Source organism: Strix aluco, chromosome Z (assembly GCF_031877795.1).
Source record: "Strix aluco isolate bStrAlu1 chromosome Z, bStrAlu1.hap1, whole genome shotgun sequence".
Lineage (NCBI taxonomy): Eukaryota > Metazoa > Chordata > Aves > Strigiformes > Strigidae > Strix > Strix aluco.
Window position 1 is genome coordinate 27,183,006 of NC_133971.1, and position 17,109 is coordinate 27,200,114.

A 17,109-nucleotide genomic window follows, 5' to 3' on the forward strand; every position below is an offset into this window, starting at 1 on the left:
CGCGCCTTCCGGGTGTATGGCGGCCGCGCCGGCAGGGGCGAGGGCCGGGCAGCGTCGCAAGCCCAGACTTGGCCTTGTTAAAGCTCTTCCTCCGGGGGCAGAAGATAACGTGGGGGCCGGAGGAGTGACGTGCCAGCGGTTCGTGACACGGCAGGGAGGGCAGCGACGGTTTGCGGAGCGCTACCGGGGAGCGGCCACCAAGGCCTAGGCCGCTGGCGGGACGGGGCTCGGTGGCTTGTAACGGGCAGCGTGAGGGCACCGCTCCGGTCCTGCTGTCCTGGTCAGCAGAGTGCAGCGGCGGCTCTGCGAAACGGGCGCGTGGCTCATGGGGGGCTGGAAGTGAGCCTACATGCAAACTCTTTTGATTTATTGTGAACCTCTACACGAAGCATAAAACCAGCGGAGCTGGGTATTGGTGTCTCCTTAAATAAGCAGCAGCCGGCTAAGAATGCGTTTGAAGCTTTTGCTCTTGGGCTTTGTGTCGAAGTGCTTTTGGCGATGCTTAAAAGCTCATATTATTTAATATTTTTTGTTATTTCTGTTCAAAATATGTACTTTTCCCTGTCCCCCTTGCTCCTTCTGGATCAGCAGAGCTATTTATGCTTTGCTGGTTAGTAATTGGTACTCTAGAGATTATCTGAACGTGAGTGTAAACTGTGATGTTAATTTTTCTCCTTCACTGTTTGTAAATTTCTTTGACAAATACATTAGTGTTTGTGGGCATGCATTTATGCTGCATTTTTAAGGTTTAATAACACTATTGTTACAGATCTGACACCGATTTAGCCTACAAAGCAGTAACCTGAAAAATACTAGCCTCATCTAACTTGAAAACCAGTTAAGTTTCATGATTGATTTCTGTGGAAGTGATATAGTTACCTACCTGTCTTTCGTCATAAACGTTTTGTACAATGTTTGCTTATCTTGACAGGGATAGAGACAGGAGCTGGAATGTTGAGAATGAGGAGACAAATTTTGGTGAACGCATTGAAGTCATCAAGTTTGTGCAATGAGGTAAGCTTTTTCCCACATTTTGATACTTAGTTTATAAGCAAAATAAATACTTGAGTCACTTCGAGTAAACTTTTTTCTTCTTTCCTTTAACAATTGATATCCAAACAGAACACATAATTTCACGTTGGAGTTGGACTTCACACGAATGTGGAAGTTCAATTTGTAATTTTTCTGTAAACGTTTAGTTATCTGTGATTTTGATTACCTAACATTTGTCATTGTTAAATTTATATTATTTACACAAATAATTAGATGTATTTAAAATACCATGGATACTGACAACATGTTTTAATGCTATCATGGATTTTTACTGGACTTCCCAAATAATATTTGGAATGGACTTTGTTTAAACCTCAGTGCTATTATCTTCATGCTTCTTCCAAATAGCTGGTGTTTTGAGCTTATATAAATATCTAACAACATTATCAGTTCCTGTAGGTATTTTTTTCAGTTTAGTTTTCTACAACTGGCAAAAATGTAGCTGTATAAATATAATCATTGTATATATATAAAAATAATAATTTGTAATTATAAATATTCTGTATGATTTTTTTTTCCTTTTAAGCGTGTGTATTTCAGGAAGACAAAAATGAGAGTCATAAGTGTGACACAGCAAAACTGCAGTGTAAGAAGCTACAGTTCTCCACCAGGTATGATGGTTGGACTGGATGATCTTCAAGGTCTTTTCCAACCTAGACAATCCTGTGATAAGTTTAAATTATTTTCTTAATATAAGAATTACTCTAAAAATGAGTAAGAATACTTTCTAAATTGTGTTTTATTTTTTGTCATTACTTACAGAATTTTGTGTATGATGCACGAACAGAGCAGTTAAAAGGTTCAGGGACTGAAAATAAGTGTTTTGTATTGCTGCTCTTTTCTCAGTACATGTATGGTATAGAGCCTTTAGAAAATAAGAAAAAGAAAAATTACAGGTATATAAGTAGAGAGATCAGTTGTGAAATGTGCTGGAACCCCTGTCCAGTTGCCTGGAGTATTAATTGGTTATCAAGTAACTGATGGTAGCCAGCATGTTGGACAAGGGGAGAAAGGCAGAAATCTGATTAAATAGAATTTTAAAGTTATCATTAGTGTATTTTCTTTGCAGATTCAGGATAAAAGAGAGTAAAAAGAATAAGATACTTGGAAAACAAAATTTCAATTAAAAGGAACTTTTGCTGGTTATTGAGTAGCTACACTGAGATTGAATGGAAAATGATTGATATAATTGCGTTGGGAGTCAGGGCTGCTTTTCTACATCAGGATGGAGACAGCAAGAAAATACTGGTAACTGGGGGATCACCAACTTCTCTTTTTTAAAAAAAAAATGTTAATGGATTCAGCACTGTATATCCTAGCAAAAGTCTTTAACCTGCAGTTACGTACCTAAGAACACCTGCTCAGCTGCTAATGCAACACAGTCTCTGATGCTTATTACTGTTTCTGTGTCGTTGCCTATTGTTGCATTTAAGGGGGGAATTAATTGGTAAGAGTTGAATCCCCTTGCATTCTAGCCAGTTCTCAGAATTTAGAGGGGCTAGGGGTGGCTGGATTTATCTCTTTAATAGGTATGCCAACTGGGCCATAACCGTAGGCCTGACACCAGATACACAAACAGCCCCTATGCTGTAGGTCCAGTTGCATTCAAGAGAAGTAGTCAGGTTCACGAATAGTACGATTTATTGACCGTCACTATAGGTCTGACATCAGATGCACGAATAGTATGGTTTATTTTTATGCAACATCTACAGATTCTTTGAACTTGCCTACGATAAATGCACAAACTTCAGGTTGGCTATATAGCACTACACAAAAACGATTGCAATCACACACACTTAATTCCTGGGTAATCACTCGGTGTAGCCGACGGCTTGAATCTTACCAAAAGGTGTCCCTTCTGGGTGGGGGTGAGGAGCACAAACCCGTCGATCTGTCCCTCCGATTTGGTGTCGGATTATCGTCCCTCCGAGTTAGATACAAACACGGGGTAGTAGTATGTATGTGTGAGTGGGTGGGACTGTAGTCAAGCCATTATCTTTTGAGTAACAACACAGCACATTCCTTGGTGCGAGGGGTGCGCTGTTTTTTGTGGGAAAAGAGGGAGGATGAGAGACAAGGTCAACAGGCTACTGCAAAAACCATCTCTTGAGATAAGTGAAAGAATGGGACCATGCGGCCTTCACCTCGCTTTGCATTCCTCCTTGGCGCCACTACAAACACAAATCACTGGACCTCCATCCCGTCCAGTGCTTGCTCTGGGCACCCTGTGTCAAGGAAATGTGTGTTTTACAGATTTTTCTGTTTTGCTTTTCCCACACTTCCAACACTTAACATCTGTGCAATGTTCTTGCTGTCTACTGTATTTATCCCTGGTTTTGCTGTGCTAAATACCTCAGTGTGTCACATGGATGCAAAACTTCATTCCATACACAAAAAGATACCGTGATATAGATGAGCAAGAAATCTCAAACATAGTGATGTGTTATTTTGTGGGTTATTTTAAGAAACTGAAGGGAAAAAGGCAGTGTTAGTTGGAGTTCTTATTGGGGTGGGGTGGGGTGTTGGTGAATTCCAGCCTGCTGCCTTGTTTCTCCTGAGATCAGTCTTTCTCCTCGTGGAGACATTAACCTGTAATATGCCTCTTTAATGTCTCTCTGGTAAGAGGGATGATCTGTAGATGGTGAAGGAAAGTTAGTTTAAATATTGTTGAATTCTGTTTGGCCTGTCAGAGATAAAGTGCTAGGAAAATGAGTTCCTGAAACACAATTTAAATGGCTTGAGTAAGCAAATTATGGATTAGTTTCATGAAAATTTAGCTTGGCAGCTTATTTTCAACTAAATAGGATGTGAGAGAGGAAATATCTTTCTAGAAATACACATTTAAAACTCCTCTGTCCCATGTTTTCTTAACCTAGGTTAGTTTGCATTTACACCCTGAGAATTATGCTGTCTAGTTTCAGTGTTTAAAGGTGAAATTACTTTTGAAATTTGGTATCATAATAGCCAGTTCACATGATTGTTGTTGAACAGTTGTCACAGTTGTCTTGAACTGTGGCATGTTTTGTTATTGCTTCTGCAGAGTAAGATTTTACTGTGCTGATGATACTTTTCTGTGTTCGCTTTTTCCTATTGTTTCTAAATTACAGCTGTTTCGAAGAGTTTATCTTTTTTTCTACGAGAGAGAGAGATTTATTGAAAATTAAGTAGGTATCTTTAGAAATTTGAGGTGCTAGAGATTATGGATTGTCATGAGTCCTTCTGAATTTTTTTTTAAGTTTTTTAGGAGTGTTCTTAAATATATTTAATTTTGTTAAAATCTATCATTTCTACATTGGGATCAGTCTTACAAATTGTTGTTTTGATTTGTTTTGTTTGTCTCCAGGAGATGTTAAGTCTCTGCGTTCTGTCATTAATCCTCATATATCCAGGTATGTCATGCTAGCTTATTTTTTGGGTGTAACTGGCAGTGAGAGCAATTGGTGTGATAAAAAGTCATGGGTTGTTGGTATGCCCATCACATGCATAGTTCATGTGCATGTTCTAAATTAAAGTTAGTACTTTACTGTTTTTACCTTCCTGAATTTTCAATATAGAACAGTTATTGGTGTCAGAGAGGTTCTTGGACTGTCTCTTGTTTGCATCATCAGATACAAAACGGGCTCTTAGGTGAACTCAAAATTCATGGTCATTGCTGGGAGCTGAACGAGGGGGAAGGGATGTCTTGGCAACTAGACCACCACTGTGGGCAGGGCTGTATACTTTGTGTTCATGGGAGCACTCAGCCATGTTAGATAAAGGCCTTAGTAACAAGGGCAAGGTAATTAGGGGCTGAGCTGCCAAAGGAATGGCTTGTTGGTGAAGTTGATTTGGAAGTCTACTTCTGTTTCAAGCATGAATTCAGCTGGTGTGATATATGGGGGCTGATCGCAAGCCTGTGATGCGCAGAGCTAGTGAAGCAGTTTTGGAAGCTGTTGGTGAGGCACCTCAGAAAGGAAGATTTGACTGAACAGAATCAAGGATGACTTCATGGGAACTTGGAAGCTGTATTTGGGGTGTAAAGGGTATATATGCTTGGTTCAGGCACCAGGGGTTAGGGATTGGGATGGACAAGAGAATGGAGGGGCTGCTTCTGTCTGTGGGGTGGCAGATGGGTGAGAATGAGGCCAAGAAGTGGCCTTCCCCTGAAGCGAAGCATGGAAGCCTGTTCCAAAACTCCTGAGTATTATTGATCTGAAGAAAATCCACCATTTCAGTACTAATGTACTTCAGTATCAGACTGCATACTATATCAGATATACAACAGAGGAAAAATATTACTCATCTGGTATGCTATTCTCAGTGAATATTAATTGTTTATACAAATAACAATATCACTGAACTAAAACATTACCACAGTAAAAGCAATGTTTTTGCTTTACGCAGAATCCGAAACATTGGCATTATGGCCCACATTGATGCAGGGAAAACTACAACAACTGAGAGAATGCTGTATTATTCTGGATACATAAGAACACTTGGAGGTTAGAAATGTTTTTTGTATTTCAGTAAATTTGAGAGATTTAATAGTGTACAGTAATATGCAGTGCAGTTAGAGGTTGATGGTGGAATACTTAACCTAGAAGCCAGTTGTTCCAAAGTTGTGCTGCAATATAATGAAATTTTAATGCACATTCCATTACATTCTAAGGCAGTTGTACTTTTTGAGACAAAAAGAATATTTTTGTTTTAGTGTGTTGATTTGTTTAACAGTTAATCAGAGGTTCTCCTTGTTTTACTTGTTGCTCATTGGCTGTTCTGGTAAAGCTGTTTCTTCAGTTCTCTTTTGACCTGTAAAGAAACCAGATTAACAAAAATTAACCGTTTCTTTTGAAAGCCATAGCACAGGAAGAATTCCTTGCTTCACCAACTCTCACAGAATTTTTCAAGATTGAAAGGGTCACAGCAGCTTCCATTTGTGCTACCTTTTAAATTTAATTTCCTGTTCTCTACTGTGTATGAGAATGGTAAAAGATGTTAGGCTTGTGGAGTGGTTGAACTTGGTGGCCTGCTTGTTTAAAAATTTGGAACTGCTTCTCCTTTTATTAAAAAAATACCCAAAAAAATCACAAGCAAAACCCAACTTCTTACTTGTTTAGTTTGGTTTTTGTTGTGTTTTGTTAAGTTTAGTTTTAACTTCATTGCCTTTTAATTACTAAATTTTAAAATGTCTGTCACATTCCATACAATGAGCACAGCCATTTTTTTTAAAAAAACTGTAGTTTGTTTATGATTTTGGACTTTGCTTTAGTTTTTAAGTTTCTCATGGTATTACTAGGATTAAGAACAATGAAAAGGTTGTTGGAGTTGCCTGTCTTTGACTTACAGAGCATTTGTTTCCTGGAAAGGGAGCCTGGGTAAATGAGCTGATGTTATCATTTTCTGAAAAAAGTGTAGTTTTCATAGCTTATACATATATAAAAGGGACAGTATTTCTAAATCTCTCTCAGCATCTGTATTCCAAGTTCAGCTTTTGAATTATTTACCTACCGAACTATAATCCTGCTTCCTGTTTACAGATGTTGATGATGGGGACACAGTAACAGATTTTATGGTACAAGAGCGAGAACGTGGTATTACCATTCAGTCTGCTGCTGTTACGTTTGACTGGAAGGACTACAGGATCAATCTGATTGACACCCCAGGTACAACACTTTAGTGGTACTTACATTATTAGGGGAGAGTAGATGAGGTGGGGTGTCACAGAATGTAGGCCTTAGTTTTAAATGTGATACAATATTTAAAACTGGTTGAATTGCAGCAGTATAAAGGCCTATACTAAGCTCTGTTCAGCTTTGACTAATTATTGTTTGTTGCTGCCTAGTCTATCTTGTTTAAAGTGAGCTTACACATTTCCACACTAAATTGCTCTCAGTTCTGGGACTGCAATGTAACAGTCTTGTGTGTTTCAAGGACTGATGGGTGTATTTCTCTGCAAGTGAAGACAGGGTTGTTTTGACATGGTTTTAAAAAAAAAAAAATTGACCTGTTGATATTGCCTGCTTGAATTATGATGGTATAAAGGGAAGATTGTTTTGTAGGTCATGTGGACTTTACAGTGGAAGTTGAGCGTTGTTTGAGAGTCCTGGATGGAGCAATAGCAGTGTTTGACGCTTCAGCTGGCGTTGAGGTAAAAATAACTGGTAGATTTTTTTTTTGTCTGATGACTTTAATCAGACTAAATTAATAATAATACAGAGATGTTGCTCTTTTGATGCTTTGATCAAAATTCAGCTTCAGGAGCATTTAATTTCAAGTACTGTAGTGTACAGGAATTTCCATGGTAATGAGGCAAGTAAGTGGGATTCCCATTGAAGTCTGGGGTTTTTTTGTTGTTTTGTTGCTGTCCTTTATGAATGTTGATTGAGGTGAGTGCTTCTGGCTAGCTCCACCAGTGGAAAGAAATTAATATCCGTTCATGTCTCATTTTCAGATTTCACATAGAAAAGTAATTTTCAGCCAGAATTTCTTCCCCCCCCCAACAGCCTATTTAATATGCTGTTTGGGGCATAGTGCAGAAAAGATAGAGACAGGCTGGAATTTGACTTGATAGCATAAAATATTTGAGTAGTTCAATCCTGTAGAAATGTTACATGTTGTGAAATCGCTGTGTTCCATGGGACATACCTTTTTCATAGATCGGAGATGAGAGAATCTTGATCGGTGTGAATCACATTATTTAACTTGCTATTGGAAAGCATTTAGGTACCGTCATATATGAACCTGAACTGAGTAACAGCCCCCACCCCGAACAACAAAACAATTAGATCTGCTTGTGGTTATTTTTTTCTAAAACCAGGTAGGAAATTCTTGCATGATTTCGATGTATTGGTAAGAGACTGTCTCGTCCCACATGGTGGGTTACAAGGGGGGGTAATCTTTTGAATTCCCTGAGAGCCTGCCTGCTGGGTGGAAGAGCCAGTCTCCACTTGTTAGAGCAGCAGGGTGAGCCGAATCACCACAGTGACTCCGAGGAACAATTGTACTGGTGACTTTATTAACTGACCACTTCAGAGAGTGAATGGAGACAATTTGGCAACAATCAACTGGTAACCCTCCAGGATGAGACTGTTTTCCTAATAACCCGTCAGTGATCAACCAATCGCAATTCAATTCCTACAAAACTGATACACATGAATATATGTAAGAAAGAGAGCGAGCAGAAAGAGGAAAGAGAGGAGGAGGGGATAGGAAAAGGGGAATCACCACCCTTGGATCCTGCGTTGTCTCAGAGTAGCCAGCTTGGTCTGTAGGTGGTGGGTCGACAAAGACACACGTGGGGTGTTGCCTGTATATAGCCTTTCTTACGCATCCGCAGTAGGTTGTTCCAGAAGGGTCTCATTTTCTCTGGCTTGTACCTGCGCAGTGAGGCGAGTTCTGTCTCTGGGCAACCCCAGGAGGGAGGGGGAGAGAAACAGCCCACCGCCCCTCCTCCGCAGTGCTTGCTCTGCTTCTCCCCCATAGGGCATCCAACTCAAGGTGTTTGAGACATCCTCTTTATGAATAGTTTCTTGTTTACGAACAATCTGTGACAGAGACTTATTTCTGAATCTGAACTGATTTTCATAGATACTTGTTTTAACTTTCAAATAAAAATGTGTATCATAAATGACTCAGCAGTACACAAATTACTAGCAAAACCACAGTAGTTTTTGGTGTTGTATGTGTAGCCACAGAAATGCTTGCCTGTGTGTGCTTAAGTATCTTGGCAACGAAATCTTGAGTCTCTGCTGAGTTTTTCCCGTATGTATCCCCTGTAATGCTTAGTTTCGCTCCATGTTCCCTTGCCCACATGGCTTTGTGCCTGTAGTGAAGTATGGGGAATGATGTCAGCTGAGAGAAGAGATGAGCAAAGCTGCTTGGGGATTTCATCTGTGCTGCTAGATACAGGATTGTCACAACACATTCAGCACAGTTCCCTCCTGTACTCTGAACTAGGTTCCTCAGCAGTATTGGGGAGTGTATAATTCAGCTATAGGCACTGATGTTTCTATTTTGTCTTTTGCTTTAGGCCCAAACTCTGACAGTGTGGAGACAAGCAGACAAACATCAGATACCACGAATTTGCTTTTTGAACAAGATGGACAAAAACAGGGCAAGGTATTTAGACAGTTATTTTAATCGTTGCTAAAAACCTTGTAAGAATGTATCTAATCAAGTTCAAGTTTTTCTGTTAAGCATAGAGCAAGCCAATTACGTTAATACTTACATAATATATACATCTTTGATTATGCAGATGCATATTTTTGTATAATTGTAGGAGTAATTTTTGCTGTAAATAAGGAATGGTAAACCTGTTTTACTATGTCATTAAGTTTTGTGTAACTTAGTATCTGTTTTTTTTACATAGTTTTACATATGCTGTTGAAAGTATCGAACTGAAGTTGAAGACAAAACCTTTGCTTTTACAGGTAAGCTTAGAAATTAAATGTTTATTTGCTTTCTTTTTGAATGGAACTGCTTCTCTAATTTTTTGCAGCTGTCTAAAATCTCCACTCTATTTGCAGGTGCCCATTGGGGAAGCCAGGACCTTCAGAGGACTGGTTGATGTTGTGACTAAGGAACAAATAATTTGGAAAGCTACTTCTGATTTGGATGATGGAAAAAATTTTGAGCAAAAGCTGCTGCTGGAGGCTGATGATCCTAACCTGTTCCAAGAAGTCCAGGATGCCAGAAATACATTAATAGAACAAGTAAAGTTCTAAAGTAAATACATAATATACTTAAAACTGTCATTTAGAACAGTAGAAAAAAATAGGCTGAAAGGGACCTCTGGAAGTGTCTGCTGTGGTGACTGCTCAAAGCAGGGCTAAGTTCAGCATTAGATCAGGTCGCTCAGGCCTTGTTGAGTTTTCAAGTCTCTAAGGATGGAGAGTACAATCTGTCTAGGCAGCCTGTCTCAGTGCTTGATCATCCTTGTAGTGAAACATGATTTCTTTTTGCCTAATGGGAATTTACCATGTTGCAATCTACGACGGTGCTGCTTGTCCTTTCCTTGTGTACTTCTGAGAAGAATCTGGTTCTCTTTTCCCTGAAGCAGGCCTGCCACCACCATTTCAAGTAGTAAGAGACAGCATTTGCATCCTCCCGTAGCCTCTCCAAGTTAGACAAACCCATCTCTCTGGGCCTCCAGCTGCACTCCAACCACCTTAGTGGTTTTCCACTGGACTTCCCACAGTTTGTCAGTCTCTTTTTTGCTGGGGAACTTAAAAGCAGACAGTGTTTTAGATGCAGTTTCAAAAGTGCAGGGTAGAGGCTACTAACTGCCTGCCCTGATCCACTGGCTGTGCTCTTGCTGATGCAGCCTGGTTGCAGTTAACCTTTGTCACTGGAAGGGGACACTGCTGACTCATGCTTACTTGTCCAGCAGCACCCTCTGGATGACTTCTGCAGAGCTGCTTCTTAGCTAGTTGATCCCCACTGCACCAGAATGTGGATTTGTTCTGAACCAGATGCAAGATTCTGCATTAGTCCTTATCGAACTAATGTCAAGTTTTCTTCACTTTCTTTCCATCTATGAAAGACACTTCATGCACATTGGAAATGTTAATACATGATGGCAGAACATGCTGAACTTGGAGAGTTGGACTCCCTGGCTGTACAATACGTGTGTAAAATGGAAAATACTCTCTGCTTTATACAGAAGGAACCGAAGAAAGCAGACACTAGGTTTAGCATTCAGTTAGCTAACATAGCATCTTGTACTGTCTTAGATGCCAAAAGATACTTGGGACATTCACACGAGGCCTGACAGATGTGACCCATACTTACAGGATATCCATACCCTTCTTGAGTGGCAGCTAGAAGCTGGATGGGATGTTGCAGGCTGGTCAAATGGCACTAAATACTGTGTTAGAGGGAGCTGAATCCCACTGGTAAATCTTGTTCCGGATCCATCCAAAAAGTCCATGGGAGAGATGAGAAAAAAACTGTATAAATTTTTCTTTAACATAAATTGTCATACTCTGAAGCTAAGAAAGATAATAGAAACTTGATCCACTTGATACCAGGTTTTGTACAGCAGACAGTTTAGAGGGGGTTAAGAATGGAAGAATTAATGGAAGTAAAAGAATAATTTGCCTGTTGAGCAGTGCAGAACGTTTGAAATAGTTTGTCCAGAGTGTTTTTCTTCATTCAGCTGGCATTTTAAGGTCCCATGTTATTTTGTGTAATTTATATAATTATATTAGAAGAGTTGGTTTTACTTGAGAGAGACTAAGCAAGTTTTCTCTCCAAGTAAAAAGTGGGGTGTTTTTACATTCGTTTTGCTTTTATACAATGTAAAAGTGTAGTAGTGATGACATCTGAATGCATACTTTTGTAAGCAGAAATATGGGAGGCTAACAACTATGTTTATCTCGGGTATCTATCCATTTTGCTGGAAGGGCTGCCCTCCATACAACTTTGAATAACATTGTGTAAATTCATAAACAGATGATGCTAGGTTTTTGGTTTCCTTTGAAACATTAGAATCAGAGACATCCATTTTCTACTGCTCTGAGTTCAGTAAAACACATACACAATCTGATTTTCAAAATTTCCAGGTTTTAAATGGGGATGTTATTACTCAGCTTATCTTAAGAAATGTATTGTTGGATAGAAAGCTTTGTAAGAACAGTGTTGGGTTTTTTTTCCTTTGGTTTCTGGGCCCTTCCTGGAGCAGGAAAGGGTGGACCAGTAGTGTGATAGTTGAGATAACCTTGTGTTAGTAAAGTATTTTTTGGTATGCTTTCTATCCAATTAATACTCCTTATCAGAAACACTAAAATGTAGTAGTTCGAATAGCAGCCATCTTTCACACTTTGCTTTCACTTAATTAAATGAATGCTTTCCTTTATCTCTTATGTTTTAACTATTAGCTTAGTTAGACTTCTAATTGCTATCAGTCATTAATTTCAGTATTTGGTCAATTGCTGTTGTAGCTACTGCAGGGGGCAAAGTGTCTTCCTGCACTTAGGGTGTCCCGAGTCTATGACAGCGCAAGGACGTATGTGAGATGAGGTTTAAAGAGTAGTTAATTTATTTGTCAAGCTAAGTGGTACAGTTCAAAAACACAGATGAGCTCTTGGACCTACAAGCCTTTGCCATGAAGAAGGTCAAAATGCCCTGAAGTCTTGTCTGTTTTTTCCAGCTGTACATCTGTTGGCTTGTGAAGGTTACTTGCTGCTTACTTCAGACTTCGCCTTGTTTGCAGATCTGAAATTTATTCAGTTATACCCTTCATGGCTGTCACTGTATGGCTGCAGGCTTTTTCAGTTTCAGGGAGAAGTACAAGCATTCTCTCTCCCACTGATGTTTTGCCTGATAGCAGCTTTGAGCTGATTTTCCCCCCCCACCCCATCCTTTCTTGAAACCTTCATTTCCATAATTTTCTGTGGCTTGAGTTTATGGTCTCTGATGTCTTTAAAGGCTTTGTTCCTGCTCTGTTTAGCTATATTTCCTAAATAACTAAGATTTGTGACTTATCTGTGAAACTGCTGTATGCCAAATAATAAAAAACTACTCTGTTGAAGCTTGCAGATCTGGATGATGAATTTGCTGAACTGGTTCTAGGAGAATATAGTGAAAACTTCGACTTAATACCAGCTGCCAAGGTAATTTTTACATTTCATTATTTACAAAGTTTTTACTAGCTGTTATTCTGAAGGGCTTGGTTGGCACATGCAGATTAGGATTTTGAAGATATGCATTTTTATCAACAAAAAAATCACACCAGCTTTTGTAGTGAATTTATAGTACTGTGAATTTAGGACAAAGTATATTCAAGCTTAGTATGAATTTTATGTGATCATGCACTAACTATGATCCTCAGATATGCTGGGCACAACTTTAAAAGTAGGGTACCTCTGTTCAGGAAGGCTTTTTTTTTTTAAAAAAGCCTTTTTTTCATTAGGCTGCTGTGAAAGCATTTAGAGAAAGGTGAATGGAATTTCCAGGTAGAGTCAGAGCAGTTTGTGTCCGAGCTGCGGATTCTTACTAACAAAATTAGCATTTCAACCACTATGAATTGGTTGGATCTTCAGACACTGCATGTTGCAAGTGGTGAGGTACAACATTCTGAATTAAAAGGACTGTTAGAAAAAGAACAAGAACAGCTGCAGATGTGCATGAAATGTTTAGAAATCTGAAAAGCAGTGTCTTCTGTTTTAGCAGTTTTAGGGTTTATGGTTTGGAGCTCATTAAAAGCAGTGAAAGGAGTTTATGAGTGATGTTATATTTGCAAGCATACTTTTTAACTTCTGGGGATTTGTCAGCAATATCTAATAGCTGGAATGTCATTTAAGGCTAAATAGTGGTTCACATGTTAACAGAAAATAATTCTTTTTTTGCAGTTACAGTCTGCTATCCGCAGAGTCACGCTAGCTCAGAAGGCAGTACCTGTACTTTGTGGGAGTGCACTGAAGAACAAAGGAGTGCAGCCATTACTGGATGCTATTACTATGTACTTGCCTGCACCTAATGAGCGTTCATATGAGTTTCTGTAAGTACAAGGCGAAGAGGAGGATCAGGAAGAAGGAAAAATAAGTAGGAAGCCATGAAAGGAGAAAATGGGAAATATTAACAGAGCATTCATATCTTTTAAAATGTTTACTGGTTTTAGGTATTAAATAATGGTAAAAAATGTGAGGACATAAAAATACACTTGAGTACTGAACCTGCTTTGGTCAGTGCAACCGGAATTATATACCTCTATCTCCAGTTGTCAAACTTGCACTTTAGAGTTCTAAAGTCTATTTTTAATCTGATGATACTGACATTTTACAAAATCAGGGTCTAGGGATCATCTTTAGTATTGGCTGAGACACATGACATCTTATGTATCCTACTGGAGCTGGAACTGCTGAGCTTAATATTTTTTGGTATAAATTAAGATTTTTTAAAATCTGCCTCTTAATATTACAATAAGAAACATAGCTTCTTAAGTGAGTGGAAATTTAGGTAAATGTGAGTTTGAGTGGATTAATTCTGCAAGTATGTTTTTTGTTGTACTTTTTATTTTGCAGACAATGGTACGAGGACGACCTGTGTGCCCTAGCGTTTAAAGTTCTCCATGATAAATGTCGTGGACCACTAGTTTTCATTCGCGTTTACTCAGGTTCACTGAAACCTCAATCAGCTGTATATAATATTAACAAAAGTTGCACGTGAGTAAGATAGAAGTGTGGTTTAGTATAACATTGGAATGTCTTTTAAAGTCCTGAGTAATACAAGAGTTTCCTTTTCAGGGAGAGAATGAGCCGACTGCTTCTGCCTTTTGCTGATCAGCAAATTGAAATACCATCACTAATGGCTGGCAACATTGCCCTTACTGTTGGGTTAAAACAGGTAATGGAAAATACTGGTTCTGTAAGGGAGCTTGTTTCACTAGTATGCTTTCTACTTCTGTGGTATTGTATCTCAGACGTGTTCTTGATTATTGTGACATATATAAACTTGCTTTATTTGAAATACACGTACTTCCTCCTAAAATGAAATATTAGAATGTACAAATGTCAGTAATTGACCTGGGAGATGCAGTGCTGATTACATGGAAAGGACTGAAAACTGAAGGTGTATTTTACTAGGGTTCTGAGCTTGTATTTATATTGTAACTCTTAAAATACAATGTAATGCCATGGAGGGACCTGCTGTGGGGAAGGAGAGTGATGTTCCAGATAAGTTACCCAAAAGTAACAGCTGAAGTTCAAGTAAGTTTGTCTCTTGCTTGCTTCTGTTAGCTTACTAATTCATGTTTTATTGTCTGAACAGGCTGCATAGATCTCATTTGCATATATTTTCTGAAATGTAACCAACTTTGGCATGCATAAGCAAATTTTCATTTACCCATACTGTTCTTTGTGACTTTATATCTTGTCTGGTAAGTTAGATGTAAAATGCAGTGAACTGGACAAAGAAATGTTAGTCTAAATTTGAGCACGGTTTTTCCTCTTCCAGATCCTTTTAGTTATTTGAAGAAAGTTACAGTAAATGTTTATGAATAAGTGGAGTTCAGCACAAGTGGTTTTGAGGAAGAGAAATGGTCAGGGTATGTGATTTTGGTTTTTTTCTTTTTTTCATATCCCCTCTTCTCCTCTGTCTTGTGGGTCACTGGATGTTTATGTATAGAGTGCCACTGGAGATACCATAGTGTCATCAAAGGCTTCAGCAGTAGCTGCAGCACGCCGAGCTGGAAGGGATGCTGGGGGAGAGAAGAGGTCTACCAGTGATGTAGAGAGCCTTCTGCTGGCAGGCGTTGAGGTCCCTGACCCTGTCTTCTTCTGTACAATTGAACCTCCTTCAGTGGCCAAACAACAAGGTACAACATAGCTACCTAAGAATATGACAAGATATTCTGCAAAAGAGATATTCAAGCATAACCATATTCTCTTATGTAAGGAACAAGGCTTGTCCCCGCACACCTGATTGACGTGAGTTGCACAGATTCATCAGTCAGTGATCTAATAAGGCCCATTTTGGTGTTTTGCACAGATGATATATTTTACATCATGGTTGTCAGTACCCTTTGCTATTACTAGGTCAAGCAGTACTAGTACTTTTCTGGTTTTTGTGTCTAGAAAAGTAGTACTTCATATTGAAAGAAGAGATGGAGACACTTTCATTTCCTACTGTCATGCTTAGTTTTGCTGCAGTCACACTGGTATGCGGTACATAATGTCCTGAGTACAAATAACCCTGAAAAGTGGGTTGCTTTTTTTCAGTCAGCACTCACAGTTTTACTCTATGGTGTAAAATTTTCACTTACCAAGACTTCTGTGTGTCTAGTTAGGGTTCATCCCTGCAGTGTGACCAGTAATCTTACTGCCTTTCCCAAGAATCTATACTAGAGAACTAGATTTCATTCGTTTGGGAGATACATAATTTAAACTCTGTGTCTTTATTCCAATGAAGCTGAGCTTGGTTGGGGGTGAAGAGGAGGAAGGGTAAGTACCAGTGTAGCATGATGGAATGGAGCAAGGTAGAACACAGATTTGGAGCAACATGACTGCAGGCTGAACCACTGGGTTGTAAGATGTTTCTGGTTTTGGAGGGTTTGGATGTTTTGTTTTGTGGTTTTTTGGTTGGTTCTCTTTTGGTTTTTTTCAAAGCCTATAAGGTAGATAAATGCAGTCTCATCTGTGAAATTATTCTGTAGCTGCTTTCCTCAGCAGTTAAGGTAATGGGAAATCAGAAAAAAAGAAGTTTGCATTTGAACCTTTTCATGCTGAACTTGAACTTATCTTGAAGTATTTAGGCAAATAATAGAAGAGGTAGCTGACTATTTTTTTCTATCTGTAAAAAGGGAGCAGTACTTCTTACTGACTTGATGAAGCACTTACAGGTTTCATTCTATCTTCGTATAAGTATAAAATATCACACTGAAAATGGTTTTTTTAATAAGCACTCTGTACTGTGCAGTTCATTTGTTGGAGAGAATCAGAAGTTGAAAGTTGCTGGTAACTTAAGTTGACTTTGCCAAAATCTGTACTTCTCTCGAGTCCTTTTGATTCCTTCTGAGAATAAGATTTGACCTTATGAGGAAAGTGATGTTTAGACATTAATTGATTCTCAAACTACTGAAGTCTTTTTAGATACTATGTTTGTTATTCATGTACAGACTTGGATAACGCATTGAGCTGCCTTCAGCGTGAAGATCCAAGTTTAAAAGTGAAGATAGATCCTGACACAGGACAAGTAAGATGAACCTTTTATTGCTCAGCTTATAACCAAGCTTTATTTTAGAACTGTCAAGACCACCCTTCAGTTAGTTCATTTACACATTGAGATTTTCTTGAATAAAAAGGGCTCTCTAAATGTTCATATCATATATGTACCAAGTTCTGTGCACCAAACTAAAATGGAGCCTTGTGCACTTGTGTGTTACAGAGCAGAGGGAAGTCATCCTGTGCTCTGCATATTTTTGACAGTTCTGTATTTAAAAAAGTTTGAATTAGATAGTCTTTAAGGTAATGTAAGATAACCTTTTTTATAGTGGTTACAGTAGTGATAGTTACTCTCTCACATGGTGTTTATATCAGACAGCCTAAAGCAGTCCTGTTTTCTCTCTAGGCTCCTTAGAAT

The 17,109-nt window shown here is 38.9% G+C and overlaps 1 protein-coding gene across 9 annotated transcripts in view; it reads left to right on the plus strand.

Moving 5' to 3' along the window:
* The window catches only part of GFM2 (GTP dependent ribosome recycling factor mitochondrial 2), a 22,212-nt gene continuing 5,103 nt past the window's right edge, over nucleotides 1–17,109 (plus strand). The window contains exons 1-17 of one of the 9 annotated variants that reach the window (XR_012621680.1): nucleotides 1–409; nucleotides 770–837; nucleotides 932–1,014; nucleotides 1,580–1,664; nucleotides 4,397–4,442; nucleotides 5,437–5,534; nucleotides 6,570–6,695; nucleotides 7,092–7,180; nucleotides 9,062–9,150; nucleotides 9,401–9,461; nucleotides 9,558–9,743; nucleotides 12,564–12,644; nucleotides 13,383–13,531; nucleotides 14,055–14,195; nucleotides 14,277–14,376; nucleotides 15,157–15,346; nucleotides 16,620–16,722. Coding sequence is in view for 8 of the 9 variants with exons in the window: in XM_074812871.1 (XP_074668972.1) it covers nucleotides 952–1,014; nucleotides 1,580–1,664; nucleotides 4,397–4,442; nucleotides 5,437–5,534; nucleotides 6,570–6,695; nucleotides 7,092–7,180; nucleotides 9,062–9,150; nucleotides 9,401–9,461; nucleotides 9,558–9,743; nucleotides 12,564–12,644; nucleotides 13,383–13,531; nucleotides 14,055–14,195; nucleotides 14,277–14,376; nucleotides 15,157–15,346; nucleotides 16,646–16,722 (1,581 nt within the window). In the remaining variant the exon portion in view is untranslated. Of the gene's footprint in view, nucleotides 410–769; nucleotides 838–931; nucleotides 1,015–1,579; nucleotides 1,665–4,396; nucleotides 4,443–5,436; nucleotides 5,535–6,569; nucleotides 6,696–7,091; nucleotides 7,181–9,061; nucleotides 9,151–9,400; nucleotides 9,462–9,557; nucleotides 9,744–12,563; nucleotides 12,645–13,382; nucleotides 13,532–14,054; nucleotides 14,196–14,276; nucleotides 14,377–15,156; nucleotides 15,347–16,619; nucleotides 16,723–17,109 lie in introns of those variants that run through there. The other 8 variants (XM_074812871.1, XM_074812872.1, XM_074812875.1 and 5 more) reach the window with 8 other exon arrangements.